Consider the following 18721-nt stretch of genomic DNA (forward strand, 5'->3'; position numbering starts at 1 on the left):
AATTTATTATTTTAAACGAGTACACTGTAGCTGTCTTCAGACACACCAGAAGAGCGCGTCAGATTTTATTATGGGTGATTGTGAGCCACCATATGGTTGCTGGGATTTGAACTCATGACCTTCAGAAGAGCAGTCGGTGCTCTTCCCACTGAGCCATCTCACCAGCCCAACTAGTTTCTTTTTGTAATTTGCCTGTCTGTTGTGATGGAGGTATCCTTCAGTTTTATCTCTCCCCCACTGGCTCCATTCTTTGTTGTTGTTTTGTTTTGCTTGGTTTTGTTTACCTGAGTCCCGCTGACCTATCTCATTTGTATATTTGTTTATTACTGCTATTTCAGGGAAGAGCTGACTACAATAATTTACAGGATTGGACAACAGCCTTTATATTTCTGTACATTTCATTTGTGTCCCTTTCAAGGTTGAAAGGCAGCTGTACTTGGTTACTGGTTAATGAAACCATAATTTATAGGTTTCTTTCTTTTTTATTTATATTGATTTTACTACTGTGAAAGAATGAAGTAAGACCAAATAAAAAATTTATAGAGCTAGGGCATGTGATGTAGTACACAATATTGTAGAGGAAGAATCTGGGGGAGGGGAAGCGTAGCCTTTGGGCTGGAAAGTTAAGGATAGAGCATAGGGCATGCTAAGTAGGGAGAATCTAGAGGCCAGGTCTGCTTTAGTATTTGTAAAATATGTATCTCAGCTGTTTGTCCTACATCTCAATCCCAACAAGTAGGTAGATGTACTAATTTTCCTTCTGTAAGTTCTTCATTCTTTATATGTTGTTTCATGATTTACTCCACTGTTGTTCAGGCCACAATGCATTATCATTGTTCTATATTTTGACTTAGGAAATTGATTCAATTCCTCTTTAAGAAAAAAGTCACTTGCCCCCTTCTATTTGTTTGTGTATGTTATTATATTTTTTGGCATCTTGAACCCATCACCTATAGTGGTATAACTATTAAGATGATAGTATATGTATGTTTTTTGATTTTTAGCCTATTGTAGCAAGCAGACAGCAAGCACTCTCTTTTTAATAAGGCAAAACCAGAGGAACTAAAACAAAATCAGTGTTGGGATCATGATATAGAAACCTAGACATTTATCTATTTCATGTGGTGGTCTGGAAGACCTACACTATTCTTTGAATACTTTCTTGTGGCATTCTGTTCTCTTATCCTTTATTCTTACTCACTTTGAGGATAATGTGCCCATCATTTCTTCAGTTGACTAACACATTTTCTCTTGTTGACTAGTATGTTTTTGAGGAGTTACAGTGGGTGGAATGAGTTACAACTGTATACTAGATTTTAAATGGGAGATTGTTCCATCTTTAGAGATCTTCTTCAATTTCTTTCTCCAGAGAATTGAGTTCTCATACAAATCTTTCACTTGATTGTTTAGAGTCACACCAAGATAATTTATATTATTTGTGACTATTATGAAGGGTATTGTTTCCATAATTTCTTTCTCAGCTTGTTTATCCTTTGTGTAGGAAATGTTACTGATTTGTTAACTTTTATATCCAGCCACTTTGCTAAAGTTGTTTATCAGGTGTAGAAGTTCTCTGGTAGAGTATTTGGAGTTGCTTAGGTATACTATTCTATCATCTGCAAATAGTCATACTATGACTTCTTCCTTTCTAGTTTGTTGTCTAATTGCTCTAGCTAGAACTTAAGAGTACTATATTGAATAAATAGGGAGAGAGTGGGCAGCCTTGTCTTTTCCCTGATATTAGTGGAATTGCTTCAAGTTTCTCTCCATTTAATTTAATGTTGGCTATTGGTTTGCTGTATATTGCTTTTATTATGTTTAGGTATGTGCCTTGAATTCCTGATCTCTCCAAGACTTTTAACATGAAGGCTTGTTGTATTTTGTTGAAGGCTTTTTCACCATCTAATAAGACGATCATGTGAATTTTTTTCCCTTTGAGTTTGTTTAAATAGTGGATTACATTGATTGATTTCTGTATATTGAACTGTCCGTACATCACTGGGATAAAGCCTACTTGATTAAGGCGAATGATCATTTTGATGTGTTCTTGGATTTGGTTTGTGAGAATTTTATTGAGTATTTTTGCATTAATATTCATAAGCAAAATTGGCCTGAAGTTCTCTTTCTTTGTTGGGTTGTTGTGTGATATCAGTGTAACTGGCTTTATAGACTGAATTAGGTAGTATTCATTCTGTTTCTATTTTGTGAAATAGATTGAGAAATATTGGTATTAGGTCTACTTTGAAGATCTGATAGAATTCTACACTAAAATCATCTGGCTCTGGTAATTTTTTTTTTTTTTAAGTTGGGAAACTTTTAATGACTGCTTCTATTTTTTTAGGGGTTATGGGAATGTTCAGATAGTTTATCTGATCCTGATTTAACTTTGTTACCTGGTATCTGTTTAGAAAGTCATCCATTTCATCCAGGTTTTTTAGTTTTGTTGAGTATAGGCTTTTGTAGTAGGATCTCATGATTTTTTGGATTTCCTGAGTTTCTGTTGTTATGTTTCCCTTTTCATTTCTGATTGTGCTAATTTGGATATTGTCTCTGTGCCCTTTAGTTAGTTAGGCTAAGAGTTTATCTATCTTGTTAATTTTCCCAAGGAACCAGCTCTTAGTTTTGTTGATTCTTTGTATAGTTCTGTTTCTAATTGGTTGATTTCAGCTCTGAGTTTATTTCTGGAAGTCTACTGTTCTTGGGGGTGTTTGCTTTGACTTCTAGAGCTTTCAGATATGCTATTAAGTTGATAGTATATATACTCTCTAATTTCTTTATGAAGGTATTTTGGGGTGATGAGTTTTTCTGTTAGCACCGGTTTCACTGTGTCTCATAAGTTTGAGTATACTATGCCTTCATTTTATTAAATTCTAGAAGGCCTTTAATTTCTTTATTTCTTCCCTGACCAAGTTATTATTGAGTAGAGAGTTATTCAATTTCCATGAGTATGTGAGCTTTGTGTTGTTTTTGTTGATAGTCCATGATGATCTGATAGAATGCATGGGATTATTTCAATATTCTTGTATCTGTTGAGGCTTGTTTTGTATCTGATTGTATGGTCAGTTTTGGAGAAGGTACCATGAGGTGCTGAGAAGAAGGTATATTTTTGTTAGGTGAAATATTCTGTAGAGGGCTGTTAAATCCATTTGGTTCATAACTTCTGTTATTTTTCACTGTTTCTATTTAGTTTCTGTTTCCATAATCCATCTGTTGGTGAGAGAAGGTATTGAAGTTTCCCACTTTTATTGTGTGAGGGAACAATTTGTGTTTTGAGCTTTAGTAATATTTCTTTTACAAATGTGGGTATCTTTGCATTTGGGGCATAGATGTTCAGAATTGAGAGTTCATCTTTGTGAATTTTTCCTTTGAGTATTAAGTGTTCTTTCCCATCTCTTTTGATAATTTTTGGTTGAAAATCTATTTTATTGGATATTAGAATAGCTACTCCAGCTTGTTTCTTGTGACTTGGAAATTTTTTTCCAGCCTTTTAGTCTAAGGTAGTGTCTATCTTTGTCACTGATGTATGTTTCCTGTATCCAACAAAATGTTGGGTCCTGTTTAAGTATCCAGTCTGTTAGCCTATGTCTTTTTATTGGGGAATTGAGCCCATTGATGTTGAGAGATTAAAACCAGTGGTTGTTGGTTCTTGTTATTATTTTTTTTTTACTTTTTTTTTTAATTAGGTATTTTCTTTATTTACATTTCAAATGATATCTCCTTTCCTGGTTTCCCCTCCAGAAAAACAAAAACAAAACCAAAAACAAAAAAACAAAACCAAAAAAAAAAACCCTGTTCCTTCCCCCTGCTCACTAACCCACCCTCTCCCACTTCCTGGCTCTGGCATTCCCCTACACTGGGGCATAGAACCTTCACAGGACCAAGGGTCTCTCCTCCCATTGATGACCGACTAGACCATCCTCTGCCACATATGCAGCTAGAGCCATGAGTCCTACCATGTGTACTCTTTGGTTGATGGTTTAGTCCCTGGGAGCTCTGAGAGTACTAGTTAGTTCATATTGTTGTTCTTCCTAAGGGGCTGCAAACCCTTCAGCTCCTTGGGTCCTCTCTCTAGGTCATTCAATGGGGACCCTGTGCTTAGTCCAATGGATGGCTGTGAGCCTCTACTTCTGTATTAGTCGAGCACTTTCAGAGCCTCTCAGGAGACACCTATATCTGGCTCCTGTCAGCCAGCACTTGCTGGCATCTACAATAGTGTCTGGGTTTGATGATTGAATATGGGAAGGATTCCCAGGTGGAGCAGTCTCTGGATTGTCCTTCCTTCAGTCTCTGCTCCATAGTTTGGCTCTGCAACTCCTTCCATGGGTATTTTGTTCCCCCTTTTAAGAAGGAATGAACTATCCACATTTTGGTCTTCCTTCTTGAGTTTCTTGTGGTTTGTGGATTGTATCTTGGGTATTCCAAGCTTCTGGGCTAATATCTACTTATCAGTGAGTGCATACCATGTGTGTTCTTTACTTGTGATTGGGTTACTTCACTTAGGATGATAGCTTCCAAATCCATCCATTTGCCTGAGAATTTCATAAATTTGATTTTGTCATTAATACCTTAGTCTCTCCATCTTTGGTAATTGAGAGTTTTGCTGGGTATCGTAGCCTGGGCTGGTATTTGTGTTCTCTTAGCGTCTGTATGACATCAGGATCTTCTGGCTTTCGTAGTCTCTGGGGAGAAGTCTGGTGTAATTCTGATAGGCCTGCCTTTATATGTTACTTGACCTTTTTCTCTCACTGCTTTTAATATTCTTTCTTTGTTTTGTGCATTTGGTGTTTTTATTATTATGTAACAGGAAGAATTTCTTTTCTAGTCCAGTCTGTTTGGAGTTCTGTAGGCTTCTTGTATGTTCATGGGCATCTCATTCTTTAGGTTAGGGAAGTGTTCTTCTATAATTTTGTTGAAGATATTTACTGGCCCATTACATTGGGAGTCTTCACTCTCTTTTATACCTATTATCCTTAGGTTTGGTCTTCTCATTGTGTCCTGGATTTCCTGGATGTTTTGGGTTAGGAGCTTTTTGCATTTTACATTTTCTTTGACTGTTGTGTCAATGTTTTCTATGGTGTCTTCTGCCCCTGAGATTCTCTCTTCTATCTCTTGTATTCTGTTGGTGATGCTTGCATCTATGGTTCCTGACTTCTTCTCTAGTTTTTTCTATCTCCAGAGTTGTCTCTCTTTGTGATTTCTTAATTGTTTCTACTTCCATTTTTAGATCCTGGGTGGTTTTGTTCAATTTTACCTGTTTTGTTGTGCTTTCCTGTAATTCTTTAAGGGAATTTTGTGTTTCCTCTTTAAGGGCTTCTACTTGTTTACTCGTGTTCTTCTGTAATTCTTTAAGGTATTTTTGTGTTTTCTCTTTAAGAGCTTGTACCTGTTTACCTGTGTTCTCCTGTATTTCTTTAAGGGAGTTATTTATGTCCTTCTTAAATTCCTCTATCACCAGCATGAGATATGATTTTAGATCCAAATCTTGCTTTTCTGATGTGTTGGGGTATCCAGCACTTGATATGGTGAGAGTACTGTGTTCTGATGATGCTAAATAGTCTTGGTTTCTTTTGGTCAGATTCTTGTTGCACTTGCCTTTCGCCATCTGTTAATCTCTGGTGTTAGATGCTCTTGCTGTCTCTGGCTGGAGCTTGTTCCTCCTGTGGGTCTGTAAGCCTGTGTTAACAGTCCTGGGAGATCAGCTTTTCCCTTGGTAAGACCGGTGAGCAGAGGGCTGTGGATCAGCCTTCCCTCCTGGGTGCAGATGGATGAATGAAGTACATTGTCCCAGTTGATCTGCAGCTTCTGTGGCCTGTGTCTCCTGGCTAGTCCAGCCTTAGGAAGTCACCAGAGAGAAAAATGATGATCTCACCTGAGTTCCTGGGTCAGAGCACTCTCTGGAGACCCGCTTTCCCCTGGCAGGAAAGGTGCACAGAGGGCTGTGGAATAGGTGCACCTCCTGGCTGTAGATGGAGGTAGGAAGGAACCTGTCCCAGCTTCTCTGCCGCTTCAGCGGCCTGTCTCCCGGATGTTCCCGCCTTAGAAAGTCATCAGAGAGAAAAAAAAATGTTGTTTTTATTGTTAGATGTGGCATTGTGTTTAGACGGTTCTCTTCTTTGGGGTTTATTGTGAGATGATTAATTTCATGGTCCTTCCTGGGTGCGGTTTCCCTCCTTGTGTTGGAGTTTTCCTCCTGTTATCCTCTGTGGGACTGGATTAGTTGAAATACATTGTTTAAATTTAGTTTTGTCATGGGATATTTTGGTTTCTCCATATATGGTGATTGATAATTTTTCTGGGTATAGTAGCCTGGGGTGGCATTTGTGTTCTTTTAGGGCCTGCATGACGTCTATCCAAGATCTTCTTGCTTTTAGAGTCTCTATTAAGAAGTCTTGTATAATTCTAGTAGGTCTGCCTTTATATGTTATTTCGCCTTTTCCCTTTTACAGCTTTTGATATGTGCATTTGGTGTTTTATTATGTGACAGGAGGAATTTCTTTTCTAGTACAATCTATTTGGCATTTTGTAGGCTTCTTGTACATTTACAGGCATGTCTTTTTTTTTAAGATTTATTTATTTTTATATGAGCACACTGTACCAGTGTTCGGACTCACACCAGAAGAGGGCATCAGATCCCATTACAGATGGTTGTGAGCTACCATGTGGTTGCTGTGAATTGAACTCAGGACCTTTGGAAGAACAGTCAGTGCTCTTAACCACTGAGCTACCTCTCCAACATATCTTTCTTTAGGTTAGGAAATTTTCCTTCCATGACTTTGTTGAAGATATTTCCTAGCCTTTTAAATTTGGAATCTTCACTGTATTTTATACCTATGATTCTTAGGTTTGGTCTTCTCATTATGTCCTGAGTTTCCTGGATGTTATGGGTTTGGATCTTTTTTTCACTTTGTATTTTCTTTGACTGTTGTGTCAATATTTTCTGTAGGTATCTTCTATGTCTGAGATTCTCTCTATTTTTCTTATATTCTGTTGGTGATGCTTGCATCTGTAACTCCTGTCTTTGGTTTTCCATCTCCAGGGCTCCCTCCTTTTGTGATTTCTTTATTGTTTCTATTTCCATTTTTAGATCCTGGAAAGTGTTGTTCAGTTCCTTCACCTGTTTGATTATGTTTTCCTGTATTTCTGTACCAGAGTTATTTTATGTTTTCCTTAAGGTCATCTATCATCTTCATGAGATACATTTTTGGTTGGAGTCTTGCTTTTCAGGTATGTTAGGATATCCAGGGTTTGCTGTGGTGGGAGAACTGGGTTCTGATGGTACTAAATGTACTTAGTTTCTGTTGCATATATTCTTGTGCTTGCCAATTGCCATCTGGTTATCTCTGGTGTTAACTGGCCTTGCTATCTCTGACTGGAGTCTGTCCCTTCTGTGAGCCTGGTTATGATGCACCTCCTCGGGTCAGGCTGTCTCTGGGTGAGGGAGGTGGTCTGGAGCACCTGATCTGTGAGCCTGGCTATGGCTGACCTCCTTTGAGCCTGGTGCTATCAGAACTCCTGGTAGGTCAAGCTGTCTCTCTTTGTTGGTTGTCCCCAATCTGTTTTTTAAAGAGTTTTACCTGCTTCAAAACAGTGAAATTTGCCATTGAACGAATTTTCTAATAACTTTGATTCACCATCATTTTCAATAGAAAAAAAGTAGAGCTTAAATACCAAGATTGGAAATACAATGTAAATATATTTTAATTTCATTATTAAAAGTTTTAATTTCATAAAAAAGTCTTAGAGGAAGGTAGAAAGATTTTCTGTATTCCACAACCATGACCCTGTAAGCCTCCTTCTTTATCAAAATCAGCTTCTACAGTGACCGTCCACAAGACAATGAAAAACAGTAATCTTTTTACTGTTCTCTGTGATGTTTCTTTTTTTAGAACATTGTGTTACAGAATACAGCCTTTTTAGACTGGTTTCTTTTATTTGGGAGTATGCATCTATAGGGTTTGTTGTTGTTTGTTGTTTTGGTTTTTTTTTTTTTTTTGCCTTTTAACAATTAGTAACACATTGTCTTTGAGCAATAGTTGTGTACCAGACATCTGTGAAAGGGTTTTTACAGCTACACTTTCAGTCCTTTGTATGAATGCCAAGGAGCATGATAGATGGATCATATGCTAAATGTATGTTTAGCTTTATAATAAACTATAAATAACTGTATTATTTTGTATTTCCATTTATAATACATGAAAGTTTCTGTTGCCCCATCCTTGTTTGTATTTAGTGTTAACATTTTGTTTTTTAATCTTGGCTAGTAGGTCCAGTAGATTGTCTTACAAAGGTCTTGTAGGTTTCTTGATTTGGTATACTTTTTTTTTAGATTTATTTTATTTATTTTATGTGTATGAGTACACTGAAGCTGCACAGATGGCTGTGAGCTATCGTGTGTGTGTATGTGTGTGTGTGTGTGTGTGTGTGTGTGTGGCTGCTGGGAATTGAACTCAGGACCTCTGCGGGCCCTGCTTGCTCTGCCCCGCTCACTCTGGTGTAATTCACTGTGGCTGTCTTCAGACGCACCAGAAGAGGGCGTCAGATCTCATTACAGGTGGTTGTGAGCCACCATGTGATTGCTGGGATCCGAACTCAGGACCGTCGGAAGAGCAGTCAGTGCTCTCACCTGCTGAGCCATCTCACCAGCCCAATTTAGTATACATTGTTAAATGACATATTTTACTTTTTCATGCATTTTTTTTAACTGTCAACTTTGATGAGAGGTATGTACCTTTGATATTTGGAACACATTTTAATAGGTTTTTAAAAAAAGAAATTTTGTGCGTATGTGTCAGTGTAGCATGTGCTTGAGAGTGTAGCTGCCCACAGAGACCTTAAAGGGTGTTGTACCCCCTGAAGCAGAGCTATAATCAGTTGTAAATTATCCCATGTGGCTAGTGGGAACTAGCCTTGGATCTTCTGAAGGAGTATCAGTTACTCTTTTTTTTTTTTTTTTTTTTTTTTCGAGACAAGGTTTCTCTGTGTTTCCCTGGCTGTCCTGGAACTCACTCTGTAGACCAGGCTGGCCTCGAACTCAGAGATTCACCTGCCTCTGCCTCCCAAGTGCTGGGATTAAAGGCGTGCGCCACCCCCACCCCTCACCCCTGGCTCATCAGGTACTCTTAACTGCTGAGCCATCTGGAATTTTTTTCCCTTAAATCGGATTTTTGGTGTTTATTACTTATAGTATCTTCTTTCCCCCCATATATATAGTTATCTTTGATTAGGTACTGATCATTGTATTTGGGCAAAAAGTGCTTCCTTAAAGCTATTTTTGAGTGTTCTATAAGCTAGATTAGGATCTCTATAATGCGCATTTTTTCTGGACTACCCTCAAGTGATGAACATGAGTTCATTCTTGAGTTTTACATCATCTTTTGGGAATAAACACTTATGTTGCAGGGAAAGAAATTCTTTATTGGCTACTCCTTTAGCTGTAATTTATGACAAGCACCTATGAGTGCTGGGGTGCATAGTATTTTACTATGTTATTGCCTTTTCATGTCTTCAAGGTGTTTGTTTTATTTTTGAGACAAGGTTTTACTCTGCAGCCCTAGCTGAAGGGATTTGTTCATTTGTTTGTTTGTCTTTTTAAGATTTCATTTGCAGTTAATATTTGTCTTTACAGTTGATCTTATTTGTTTAGCCTTCTAATATTAAAGTATATACAATCTTTACCTTTAATTTGTATTTGAATGTGTCTTGATGTTTGTTTGCTTTTATAGGTTTTACATGAAACATTTCCTCAACACACATTCCTCATGAATGGTCTCATTCAAGGCGTAAAGGTAAGAACAGTTGTGCTAATTTATAGTGAGCTCAAACCAGGAATCTCTAGAAAGATCAAAATACAGCACTGATACTTATAAGGCATAGATAAATTAATATTAAAAAGCCCAGTGAATTCTTTACATGTTATAGCATGATATATTTTGTGTGCTTAGCCCTTTAAAGGACTCTATGCTCTTCAGTGTTTCTTGCCTCTTGGAATTCTGGGAACAGGAGAGGATATAAGAAGCCAGCAGAAGCCAAGAGATGGGGAGGGGAGTAGGATTTAGGAGTCAGGATTCAGGAAGAGACAGAAGAATAGGGTGAGAGAATACAGTGAGAAGAGAAAACAGTAATAACATTGAGACTGTAGAAAGCTGAGCTGCTCCAGGGAAGATATTGTCAGGAGACAGGAGGAGAACCCATGAAGAACTCACAGAAAGACAGAATAAAGCAAAGCCTACAAAAGGGCCTTAGGCCATTTTTATTTACATATTCATGACAATCTACAAGAGCTTAATTATAATGTATAAACCTTTAAATGCTCTGCCAGGCAACAAAATAACATGAATTAACTCTACTGTCTTCTTGGACATTGAGACCGAGAAGGATACATCGAGTTGGAGATTTTAGTCTTTTGGCCAGGCCAATACTTAGTCCAGAACTTTCCTAGCTCTCCTTGACTTGATATAATTAACCTTTCATTATTTCAGTGTTAATAAAATATATCTGAAATTTATGAATAAGGTTAAAATATTGCTGGGCAGTGGTGGTGCACGCCTTTAATCCCAGCACTTGGGAGGCAGAGGCAGGCGGATTTCTGAGTTCGAGGCTAGCCTGGTCTACAGAGTGAGTTCCAGGACAACCAGGGCTACACAGAGTAACCCTGTCTCGGGGGGGAAAAAAAAAGTTTTATTAGGGCTGGTGAAATGGCTCAGCAGGTAAGAGCACCGACTGCTCTTCCAGAGGTCTTGAGTTCAAATCCCAGCAACCACATGGTGGTTCACAACCATCTGTAATTAGATCTGATGCCCTCTTCTGGTGTGTCTGAAGACAGCCACAGTGTAATTATGTATAGTAATAAATAAACCTTAAAAAAAATTAAGATTAAGATATTATATATTATAATTTTCCCTTAAATTTATGGCAGTTTTATTTAGCTTTTCCAGCTTATTATAATACTTGTCTGTGCATTATACTGTGTTTAACATAATTCAAAATAAAATCATACTCTAGTAACTTGATCAGCATTAATTAAAATTAATATTAGTCTTTGAGTAGTTTTTTTGAGATTTAAGAATTCTGAGTAATAACAACAAATAATGTTATTCTAGAAGACAAATAGAAATAGAATTTTGGTTTATTCAAGAGCGTGAATAAATACTGAATTTCATTAACTGCTGAACTTTAATATTGAACTTGCAGTGAATAGTTTAAGCTTAATCACTTTAATAATTGAATATTTTGTTTTGTTTTTGTGGTAAAGATAAAAAGTCAGAACTCTAATTATAAACATAGGTCTATTAATATTTCTTAATATTAGCAAGGAGTTGTGGCATATGCTTATAATATTTGGAAGCTAAAGTAAGAGGCTCGATAGTTTGATCTACAAAACAAGAATCAAGCTAGATAGACCACAGAGTGAAACCTTGTCTTATCCTGCATTAAGAAATTTGGCCTGACAAAACAAGCCGAATTTATTAAAAAAAAAAAAATACACACACACATTTAGTTTATTTCATGATAAATTTAGCATTTGAAAAACAAGTGAATTTAATTTAGGGGGTAAACTATATTTATATATTGTATATTCTATGTGTTATTAAAGAAAACTGAAAACTTGTCATAAAATGTTAACCTCATGGAAAAATGAAGTTTCAGAAATACAAATTGTACTTCATTTGGCATTGGTTGGCATCGTTACTACAAAGTCAGTTATAAGCTTCATGATAATATCCAAAGGTAAAGAAAAGTGCTTAAAACTTTTGTAGTGGCTGATAATTATAACATTTTTATATATTTGCTTCGGGTGAACTATAGTTGTTTTTATTTGCTTTAGGAAGTTTTTAAAGACTTTTTTAGACTTATGCAGAAAAATCCCTAGTTTAAGACCAATCTTGGCTACACAATGAATTCAAAGCAAGCCGAGGATTCAGAGTTAGACCCTGCCTCTAAACAACAACAAACAATTGAATTTATTGAAGTTTGAATTTCTGTGTTGTCAGATGAGAACCTTTAATTCCATTACAGACTTACAAGCTAGTTATGTCACCTGAAACACTACTGATTAATTTTGCCACTTATTAATAATTAATCCAGCAATATGGCTGTAGTCAATTTTGATATTTTTGCATTCCATAATTACAATTTGCCTACTCACTGAATTTATTTGTAACCCTAAATTCAGCAAGTTTTTGTATTCATCTACAGGCATGACCAGAGCAGGGGCAATTTTGAGTTTGTTGTTTCCATAGGAAGTTGAAGGAGGTCATACTCTGTACTGTTTATCATGGCCCCAGAATTTTGCTGTCACTCTGGTTTTAATAATAAAACCCTTTAAAATCGCAAATTGGACTCTGCAGATTTAGTACTGAGGAAGCACTTGCTCAGTAAATCAAATTGCAAAGTGTCTTACTTAGTCTGCAGCTCTGAGTCTAGCTTACTGTGATGCGGGCCAGTTAGGGCCATTAAACTCTAAACATAAGAAACTCTGGTTTTTAGGAAATACAAGATTTCCAAAGAGGTTTGGGTTTTATAAAATTATTTCTTAGCATCATATAGAATGTATTTTCAATATTTGTTATTGTTTCTGAGAATTTTACTTAAACAATACTTAAAATGCAATGTAAATTCTAGACCTAGGAGATTATACCTACCTATAAAGCTAGATTGTTTTAAGTGTAAGTGTAACACTTCAGTTTTCCCATATACTTTGTTTATAATGGCATGTGGGGCGGGGACGTAGATCTCTACTAGAACACTTGACTCAGGTACTCAAGGCCCTGGGCTTGACTACTGGCCTGAAAATAAAAAACATTGTATGAAATCTTGAAATAAGAATTTCTGATTTTTTTTTCTTTTTGTACATTAAAAATTTTTGTTACGCCGGGCGGTGGTGGCGCACACCTTTAATCCCAGCACTTGGGAGGCAGAGGCAGGCGGATCTCTGAGTTCGAGGCCAGCCTGGACTACAGAGTGAGTTCCAGGACAGCCAGGGCTACACAGAGAAACCCTGTCTGGAAAAACCAAAAAAAAAAAAAAAAAAAATTTGTTAGATCTTTGGTACTGGGTATTTTCATCTTACATTTCTTCATATTATTTTATTAGTTTGATTTGCTATCTAGGTATTCACATCTTGATACTTAATTTTAAACAAAAGCTGTTTTATAGGGGCTGGAGAGATGGCTTAGCAGTACATGGTGATCTTGCAGAGGACCAGGTTCAGTTCTCAGCACCAACATCAGGTGGCCCACACTGCCTATAACTCCAGCTTAAAAGATCTGATGCCTTTGTCTTTTACAGACATGAGCATATGTGGTGAACACAAACTTACACAGCTATACATTTACATAAATAAAACCAAAAATTCACGAAGCTGACTGGTGCTAAATCTGAGGTTCTCTTCCGTAATCTTTTAGTTGTTAGTCTGGCAGTAATAGAAGGAAGATTGATTGAATTTCCTTAAATATGAGAATATACTAAATTTATGACTCAGGAATCATAAGATTTGATTGCTTGACAGAGTAATTTTTTTTCAATCTAATAGGAGCCCAGAAATGTAGCTTTCCTTTTTTCATTGAGTCTCTTCTCTTGCCTTCCCTTCTTTAGTTTGCCTGAGTCTGTTGTCTTGGGCATTTCAAATGTTGCCAGTAGAATGCTGGAACCTGTTCCTGTTTTCTTCCTAGTTAGTTAATTTCCTATTAAAATTTTAATTTACCTCTAATCTTTGAAAGCTACTATTTATAAGACCCTGTTACAGGTATCAAGAGTACAGAATTAAACGAGAACCACATCTGTGGTGACATTAATGTGTTTTTAATCAAATAGAGAAGATAACAAAAAAAAAAATAGAGAAGTAACAAAAAAAATTGTGGTAGAGTATTGAAATTACACTAAAAAAAGATAGATCCCAGGTGGAAGAAGTATGTAGCACTCCTTCCTCTCCATAGAAAACTCTGCTCCAGGATCTAAGAGACTAGATGCTTTTTGCTTCTGATTAAAAAACAAAAACAAAAAAACAAAAAAACCCACAAAAGACAACCCAGCAATTTACTGGCTTTAGGTGTAGCATCAGAGTGTTTTATGTATAAGCCATTTAAACAAAAGAACATGATATGTTCAGAAAACTATAAGTGTTACATGCTGTGATGGCATAGCATGTGTAAGGGCTAGATTTGGGAGAGTTTTATTTGTATGATGTGTAGAGAATTTTAAAAAATAATTTATAAAAATTAAATACAGAAATAATATAATGGCCATCTATATACTCATTACCAAGTTTATTATATAGATATTTTTCTACACCTGTCTCATCTATCCACTGTCCACCTACCTCCTATTGGATATAATAATTTAAAAATGGCTAGCAATGACTGGCAAATTATAGGTAAGGAGTAGTTTTCTTTTGTTTTGCCTCCTATTAACCTCAGCTGTGTTAAAAGTTAGATTCTTTCTCTTTTTTGTTTTTTAATTGATCTTATTTATTCACTTTGTATCCTGATCACTGTCACCACCCCCAGCCCCTCTCCCTATCCCTTTACCCTTCTGTTCTAGAGTAGAGCCCCCCTACCCCCTAGTATCACCCCTCCCTGACAAATCAAGTCTCTGTGGGAGGGAATAGGTGCTGCTTCTCCCAAGGTCAATAAGAAAGCCAAGTTAGGGGAACGAACTCCACAGATAGTCAACAGCTTTAGGGATAGCCCCTGATCCAGTTGTTCAGGACCCACAAGAAGACCTAGATGCACATCTGCTACATATGTGCAGGGTGTTGAGGTCTAGCCCATCTATGCTTTTTGGTTGGTGGTTCAGTCTCTGAGAGTTCTAAGAATCTAGGTTAGTTGATTCTGTTGGTCTTCCTATGGAGTGCCTATCCCCCAAGGGGCCCTCAAGCCTTCCCCCAACTCCACCATAAGAGTCTCCAAGCTCTATCCAGTGTTTGGCTGTGGTCTCTGCATCTGTCTGAGTTAGCAGTTGGGTGGAATCTCTCAGAGGACAGCCATGCTGAACTCCTGTCTGCAATAACAGAGTATAATTAATAGTGTCAGGGATTGTTGCTTGCCTATGGGTCTCAAGTTGGTCCTGTTACTGGTTGGCATTCAGTCTCTGCTCCATCCTCCATCCCTTCATTTCTTGTAGGTGGAATAAATTTTGGGGCAAAGGTTTTGTGGGTTTGTTGGTGTCCCTATCACTCCACTGGGGTTCCTGTCTAGCTACAGGAGGTGGCCTCTTCAGGTTTCATATCCCTTCTGCTGTGAATCTCAGCTGTGGACACTCAAGTTGACTCTCGGGAGCCTCCTTTATCACAGATGCTCCTCACACTTCCACCCCCTTCAAATGCAGTTTTCCATTCATTCTTAGGGCCATCTGACCATCTGGCCTGTCTTTCCCCACAAATGATCTTGAATCTTCCTCCCCATTCCCCTACCCATCCTTTCTCCCACTCAGTTCTCTCCCTCCATCTGTCTCCTACTATTTTATTCTCCCTTCTAAGTAAAATTCAAGCATCCTCACTTGGGCCTTCCTTCTTTGGATTTGTGGAGTGTAATATGGGTATCCTGAATTTTATGGCCACTATCCACTTAAAAGCGAGTACATACCATGCATGTCCTTTTGAGACTCAGTTAGCTCACACAGGATGATATTCTTAAGTACTATCCATTTGCCTGATAAATTCTTGATGTCGTTTTTAATAGCTGTTTAGTATTCTATTGTGTAGAGGTATCAAATTTTCTTTATTCATTCTTCAGTTGAAAGACATCTAGGTTGTTTCCAGTTTCTAGGTATTATGAATAAAGTTGCTGTGAACATAGTTGAACAGGTGTCTCTGTGGTATAGTGGGGCATCTTTTGGTTTATATAGCCAGGAGTGGTAAGGCTGGGTCTTTAGGTAGAACTATTCCCAGTTTTCTGAGAAATCAGCAGATTGATTTCCAAAGTGGTTGTACAAGTTTGCACTCCCACAAGCAATGGAGGAGTGTTCCCCCTTCTCCACATAGTCTCAAGCATGAGCTCTCATTTGAGGTTTTGATCAAAATCTTAGCCAATTCTGTAAGATGCAATCTGGGAGTCATTTTGATTTCCATTTCCCTGATGTCTAAGGACTTTGAACGTTTTTTTAACTGTTTGTTGCCCATTGCAGATTCCTTTGTTGAGAATTCTTTTTAGCTCTGTACCCCATTTTGTAATTGGATTATTTAGGTGGTTGTTGTCTAACTTCTTGAGTTATTTATAAATTTTGGATATTAGATGTAGGGTGGGTGAAGATCCTCCCCAGTCTGTAGGCTGCTGTTTTGCCCTAATGAGTGTTTTTCACCTTACAGAAGCTTTTCAGTTTCATGAGGTCCCACTTATCAATTGTTGATCATAGAGCCTGAGCCACTGGTGTTCTGTTCAGGAAGTTGTGTCCTATACCAATGAGTTCAGGACTGTTTCTGCATTCTGTTCTATTGGATTTAATGTATCCAGTTTTAAATTGAGTTCTTTGGTCCACTTGGACTTGAGTTTTTACAGGGTGATAGATATGGAGCTGTTTGAGTTCTTTTACATAGAGACATCCAGATAGAGCAGCACCATTTGTTACAAGATGCTTTTTTCCATTGTATGCTTTTGCCTTCTTTATCAAAATCCAACTGTTCATGGGTGTGGGTTTATGTCAGGGTCTTCAATTCGAAGCCATTGATCAATCTGTCTGTTCCTATGCCAATACCATGCAGTTTTTATTATTATTGCTTGGTAGCACAGCTTGAAGTCGGGGATGGTGATACCCACAAAATGTTCTCTTATTCAGGATTTCTTTGCTACCCTGGGTTTTTTATTTTTCCATATCAAGTTGAGAAATTGTTCTTTTAATATCTATAAAAGTTGTGTTAGAATTTTGATGGGAACTACATTGAATCTGTAATTTGCTTTTGGTAAGATGGCCGTTTTCACTATGTTACCAACCCATGAGCATTGGAGACCTTTCTATCTTTTGATATCCTCCTCGGTTTCTTTCCTCAGCAACTTGAAATCCTTGTCATATAGGCCTTGCACTTGCTTGCTTACAGTTTGGTACACCAAGATAGCTTACATTATGTGTGGCTATTGTAAAGGTTGTTGTTTCCCTAATTTCTTTCTCAGCCCATTTATCATTTGTATATATGAGGACTACTGATTTCTTTGAGTTAATTTTGTATCCAGCTACTTTGCTGAAGGTGTTTATCAGTTGTAGTTCTTCTTTAGTAGAATTTTTGGGATTGCTTATGTATACTATCATACCATCTGAAAATAGTGGTGCTTTGACTTCTTCTTTTCTAATTTGTATCCCTTTGATCTCCTGTAGTTGTCTTTATTGCCTTGGCTAGAACATCAAACACTATATTGAATAGATAGGGTGAGAGGGGACAGCCTTGTCTTGTTCCTGATTTTAGTGAAATTGCTTCAAGTTTCTCTCCATTTAATTTGATGTTAGCTATTGGCTTGCTTTATTTTGCTTTTATGATATTTAGGTATGTGCCGTGTATCCTTGATATTTCTAATGTTTTTAATATGAAAGTGTGTTGAATTTTGTCAAAGGCCTTTTCATTATCTAATGAGATGATCGTGTGTTTTTTTTTTTTCTTTCAGTTTGTTTATATGGTAGATTTCATGATTGATTTTCATGTATTGAACCATCCCTGCATCACTGGGATGGATGATGTTTTTGATGTGTTCCTGGATTCAGTTTGCAAGAATTTTATTGAGTATTTTTGCATTGATATTCATAAGCAAAATTGGTCTGAAGTTCCCTTTCCATGATTTTAACAGAGAAATATATAGACTTAGCAATTAAGCTGTGTAAATCATAAAAGACAAAATAAATATCCAGGTTACCATCAAGGACATGGTTGTTTTGATCACTTAATAGAATGAATGAAAATGATTGGAAAAGGAGGTATTAGGAATTATCTCATACTATAAATATCTCTACTCCTCTCTCTTCCTGCCACACTATGAGTGCATAGGCTTTCTGGTGTTTCTGTTTGAAGACCAGCTTTAATCCATAGTGTTCTGATAAGATACAAGGAGTTATTTCAGTTTTCTCATATCCGTCTGAGGCTTACTTTTTGACTGGCTATATGGTTAGTTTTGGAGAAGGATCTGAGGTGCTGAGAAGAAGGTGTTTGGGTGGAATAGTCTGTAGATGTCTGTTAGGTCCATTTGATTCATAATGTGTGTTGTTAGTTTCATTATTTCTTGGTTTAGTTTTTGTCTGGATGACCTGTCTATTGGTGAGAGTTGTGTGTTGAAGTCTCTCACTATTAATGTGTGGGGTTCGATATGTGATTTAAGCTTTAGCAGTGTTTCTTTTATAAATGTTGAGTACCCTTGTGTTTGGGGCATAAATGTTCATAATTGAGATATCATCTTGGTAGATTTTTTTTCCTTTGAGTATGGAGTGTCCTTCCCTGAATCTTTTGATTAATTTTGGTTAAAAGTCTATTTTATTAGGTATTAGAATGGCTACTCAATCTTGCTTCTTGGGTTTGTTTGCTTGGAAAACTTTTTTCCAGCCCTTTACTCTGAGGAAATGCCTATCTTTACTGCTGAGGTATGTTTGTTTCTCTCTGTGTCTCTGTCTGTCTGTCTGTCTCTCTCTCTGTCTCTCTATATCTCTGTCTCTCTCTCTGTATCTCTCTCTATGTCTCTGTCTCCCTGTCTGTCTGTCTGTCTGTCTGTCTGTCTGTCTGTCTGTCTCTCTCTCTCTCTCTCTCTCTCTC

General features: G+C 37.2%; 1 protein-coding gene across 1 annotated transcript in view; it reads left to right on the plus strand.

The window, feature by feature from the left end:
• LOC116081484 (hippocampus abundant transcript-like protein 1) overlaps window positions 1-18721 on the plus strand; it is a 66874-nt gene that overhangs the window by 25334 nt on the left and 22819 nt on the right. Inside the window, exon 3 of the mRNA XM_031358067.1 lies at window positions 9723-9785. Within this exon, the coding sequence (XP_031213927.1) occupies window positions 9723-9785 (63 nt within the window). The remainder of the gene's footprint in view (window positions 1-9722; window positions 9786-18721) is intronic.

Source organism: Mastomys coucha, unplaced genomic scaffold, assembly GCF_008632895.1.
Source record: "Mastomys coucha isolate ucsf_1 unplaced genomic scaffold, UCSF_Mcou_1 pScaffold7, whole genome shotgun sequence".
Classification (NCBI taxonomy): Eukaryota; Metazoa; Chordata; class Mammalia; order Rodentia; family Muridae; genus Mastomys; species Mastomys coucha.